Source organism: Phymastichus coffea, unplaced genomic scaffold (assembly GCF_024137745.1).
Source record: "Phymastichus coffea isolate CEN01 unplaced genomic scaffold, Cenicafe_Pcof_1.1 PCOF00014, whole genome shotgun sequence".
NCBI classification, from domain to species: domain Eukaryota; kingdom Metazoa; phylum Arthropoda; class Insecta; order Hymenoptera; family Eulophidae; genus Phymastichus; species Phymastichus coffea.
Window position 1 is genome coordinate 6,446,512 of NW_026706825.1, and position 4,538 is coordinate 6,451,049.

The 4,538-nt window shown below is 33.6% G+C and overlaps 1 protein-coding gene across 1 annotated transcript; it reads left to right on the top strand.

Annotated features, from left to right (window-relative positions):
• The first annotated feature begins 391 nt into the window (after window positions 1-391).
• LOC131674682 (uncharacterized) lies at window positions 392-2,984 on the top strand. The gene is made up of 7 exons (XM_058953503.1): window positions 392-415; window positions 515-757; window positions 1,029-1,305; window positions 1,526-1,663; window positions 1,748-2,097; window positions 2,265-2,605; window positions 2,819-2,984. Exons 1-7 carry the CDS (start codon window positions 392-394, stop codon window positions 2,982-2,984), a joined length of 1,539 nt encoding a protein of 512 aa, XP_058809486.1.
• The last annotated feature ends 1,554 nt before the right edge of the window (window positions 2,985-4,538 follow it).

The window sequence follows — 4,538 nt, forward strand, 5'->3', positions numbered from 1 at the left end:
GTAAATAAACATAAAAAAAACCAATTCCATAATAATGATGAATTGCTAAGTTAACATATCACTAACCAAATAAAGATCTCTACAGCCAAAATGGTGTTTTAACAAAACATGACATTATAATAGAAAACAACGATCGATAAAATGTATTTTCATGTTATTGATAATCTTGTTCAAATTTGTATACTACAAAAACATTTTTTAATCCTAAAGTATTCTGTTTGTTCTAAAATGTAAATTCATTTGTTTAATAATGTTTCTTATGTTTTATCGATGCTAAGCAAGCGTTCGTTAAATTTTCTAACAAACTTATAAATCAGTCTGTTTCAAACCTCTGCACGCATCAGTGTTTCAATGAATCCATAGTAAAAACAAAAATTAGATTTTTTTTAACATGGTAGCAGAACGTGGTACTTCTGTATAAAAAATCGTGCCTGTATTTTTTGCATGACAACAAGAAAGCTTCGGATATAAGAACAAGTTTGAAGAATAATAAGTTAAAGCAATGAATGAATAGCACGGAGTCGAAAAACTGCGAGGAGCTGATAACTGGGGCTTGTGGAAACATGCTGTCAGGAACATACTGCGAGCAACTGAAGGTGTGTACGAGATTTGCATTGGTGAATTAAAGAAGCCAGATGCATTGGTCGGTGATAACATACAAAACGATCAACAAGCTGCATATAATGCATCCTTCAAAGAATGGGACAAAACTGATCGAATTGCATGTGAAAAACTTACTCGTATGATTGAGTCGAACGTAATGGCTTTGATAGAAGCTCTTGGACACATTGCCGGAAGAATATGAAGGACTGCGGCAAGGTTGGTGGTCAAGGATTGAAGACAAGCAGACTTTTGCGAATTTAATAAGTTTGTTGACGTCGGATGAAATACGGTGCAAGAGACTAATAATAAGACAAACGAGATTGTCCGAAGAAAGATGATTGTAGTGAGTCAATATATCTACTTTCAATAATGATGAAGCTTTTGTTGCAGAAATTTTAAGCACTGAAAGTGATATGGATTTGTAGATTGCGGATTCAGGTGCTACGGATCATTTGGCAAGAAACAAGAATTGTTTCACTACTCTTGATTATTTCGAAATTCCGATTAAAATTCATATTGAAGACAAATCAACTATGGATGCAGTCGGCAGAGGTAATATCGATTTTGAAGCGTTTGTGGATGGAAAATGGTCATCGTGTGTTATAAAGAATATACTCTACGTGCCAAAAGCTAGAAGAAATTTATTTTCAGTTACATCTGCTTTAGACAAGGAACTCGAATTCAAGTCGACGAGCACTTCCTGTGAATTTTCACGAGATGGCAAAGTTAAAGCTCGCCGAGTGCGTCATGGAAGACTTTTTCAAAGGTGTATTCGCATCAATAAGTGTAAACCAAAAGTTTAAGGTTATAATGAAACTAATCTAGCTTCGACGGATTCCTTGCAAGTTTGGCATGAGAAGCTAGGACATCAAAACAAACGTCATGTGCTAGAAATGCTAAATAAATGGAATTGATGTAAAAGATGACAAAGCTTTCTTCGAAGCTTGCGTCGAGGGCAAACAGAAGAAGATTTCTTATATTTCTCGAATTCAACGATCCAAGGAATCTGGCGCTGTGATAAATGCTGATCTTTGTGGACCAATGGAAGCTCCGTCTTTTGGTAATGCTTTATATTTTGTGTGTTTCACATGTGATTACTCTCATTTTTGAATGATTTATTTCGTGAAAAATAAATCTGAAACAGCACAAAAGATATCTGACATGATAGCATTAGTTAATAATCATTATGGTTTAAAAGTACGGACTTTTCAGTGCGATGGAGGCAGAGAATTTGATAATCACGAGGTGAAGAATGTCGTGAGCACAAATGGCATTAAATTCGTTATTACAATTCGATATTCTCCGGAGCAAAATGGTAGCGCAGAGCGTTCTAACCAAACTATCGATATACTAGCACGTACTATATTATTGTCGAAAAATTTGCCAAAGTTTTTGTGGGCTGAAGCAGCTAACACAGCAGTTTATGTTTTGAATCGCACTGGATCAAGTGGAGAAGCTTCTAAGACACCGTTCGAGCTGTTTACTGGAAAAGTTGTAGCTTGAATATTTTGCACATTTTTGGCTCTGAGTGTTATGTTCGGGAACCAGACGAAAAGAGAAAGAAATGGAATGCAAAAGGTAAATCAGGCATTTTTTAAAACTATGCTGAGGATATTTGAGGTTGTCGAGTTTGGATAAAACCTGGAAAATTAATAATTAAGCGAGTGCATGTTGATTTTGTACCTGAACAAACAGGTAAAGCTTGGGGTTGTTTTCCTGTCAAAGATCAACAAGACGACAGTCAACAGTTACAAGCTCTGCAAGCTCCAGATAATTCTGCGATGAAAGCTCAAGGTCAAACTGAAGATGTTCGTGAGGATAAGCTCAAACTTCATGATTTTTATGATGAAAGTATAGTGATGAAAGCTTTTATAATTCTTTTCTTGATGATTCCAATTACTAATGAGTCGGTCGGCAACAAATCGTTGCAAGAAGAAAATCAATCTGAGATGTTTGAGAAAAGAAAGTTACGAGACAAAAAGTACATTAAAGCTCCTTCATAGTAATTGCTGAGCTTGACGAACCACAAAATTTTGAGGAGGCAATGAAATCTGCATACAAAGGAAAGGGAGTTGCTTAAAAAACTCTATGTGGAAACTTGTTGATTTACCGGCTGGGCGTAAAGCAGTTACAATTAATGGGTTTTTCGAGTCAAACATAATGCTAATGGTGAAATTAATCGTTTCAAGGCTTGTCTTGTTGCACGAGGTTTCAGTCAACAAAAAGGTATTGGCTATGATGAAACTTTTAGTCCTCTGGTACGGTTTGATACGATAAGAGCTTTGTTAAGTGTTGCTGCTAATGTAAAATTAGAGTTACAACAATTAGATGTTAAGACTGCTATCTTGAACGGAGTTCTTGACGAAGAAATTTTCATGTAGCAGCCTGAAGGTTTTCAAGATTCTACTGAACGCGTATGCAAGTTAAAAAAGAGTTTGTATGAAGCAGTCGCCAAGATGTTGGAATGAGTGTTTAAAAAATGAACTATTTAAACTTGATTTGAATGAGAGTACAGCTGATCAATGTTTATTTCATAGTTTTAAAAATGATTGTAAGATATTAGTTGCAATTTATGTTGATGACGGTTTAATTGTTGCATCTGATAAAGATATCATCAATGATTTTTTAAAGAAATTGAAAAATTTGTTTAAAATTACAACAGAGCCAGTTGGCTAATTTCTTAGTTTACATATACAGCGATTTGATGATGGTTCGATTTTGATTAATCAACAAAGATATGCATAGAAACTTTAATAAGATTTCAAATAAATGAGACAAACATTGTTCATACACCTATTGATAGTTATGATAGTTATTGATAGTTATGTACAGCCTGGCGAAACTGAAGTGACGCAAGAATTGAAAGGTTCATATCGTGAAGCAGTAGGATGTTTCATGTACTTAGCGGTTGTTTCTCGACCAGAATATCTACATTAGCCGTAAATTATACATCTCAATTTTTGGAAAATCCTCGCGAGAGACATTGGCATTTAATTTTGCGTATTTTCAAGTATTTAAATGGAACTTAAAGTAAATAACTTAACTTAACTTAACTTAACTTAACTTAATTATAACTTAACTTACTTAGTCAGGGAATTTTGTATAAGCATGAATTTAAAACTGAAAGATTGAATATTTCTTGCAATGCTGATTATGCAAGTGATTAATAGACGATATGTGAATGGAATGGTATCAATGTATTCTGGTGGAGCAGAACGAAGCGTTTCTCTTTCAACTACAGAAGCTGAATATATAGCACTGAGTGAGGCTGCTAAAGAATCATTTTGGCTAAATAGATTGTTTCAAGAAATAGTTTTGATAAAAAATACACCAACTATTTTTTGTGATAATACTATTTTCCAAATTGACGAATATATTTAACTGTCGAATCAGTGCGGTGATTGTTTAAAAGTCAATAGCTCCAGTTATATATGATATTTTTGTAAAAATCAAAATGCTTATTAATTTCTAAGTAAATGTCTATCCTATTGTGTAACTTTAAGGTGGTTGGCTCATTTGAAACGATAATTATACTCTTGTAAACAAATAAAATAGCGAAAAATCCGAAAGAAATTTTACATTTAATGCTCTAATTTGTTTACAAGTGAGTGTACAATATTTTTTTTCATCAAAATATAGGGCAGACTTTGTTATTCAAAATGAGCCTTTACAAGCCAAAATATCTTTATTATAAACTGAGATATTATTTAATTTGATTATCGCTAAATCGCAAAAAATGTCATAACTTTTAAAACTTCAGGACCGAATAAAAAAAATAGGTATCTTCCAAAAATGTGGGCACACTTTTTATAATAATGACTTTCATAAACGCGTGCCCCTAATATGAAAATTCGTGAAAACTGTGCCAAATTATGGACGCATTCTTGTGGAATTGCTCATATATCCAAACGTAGCTAAAGTAAAAAAAAACTACA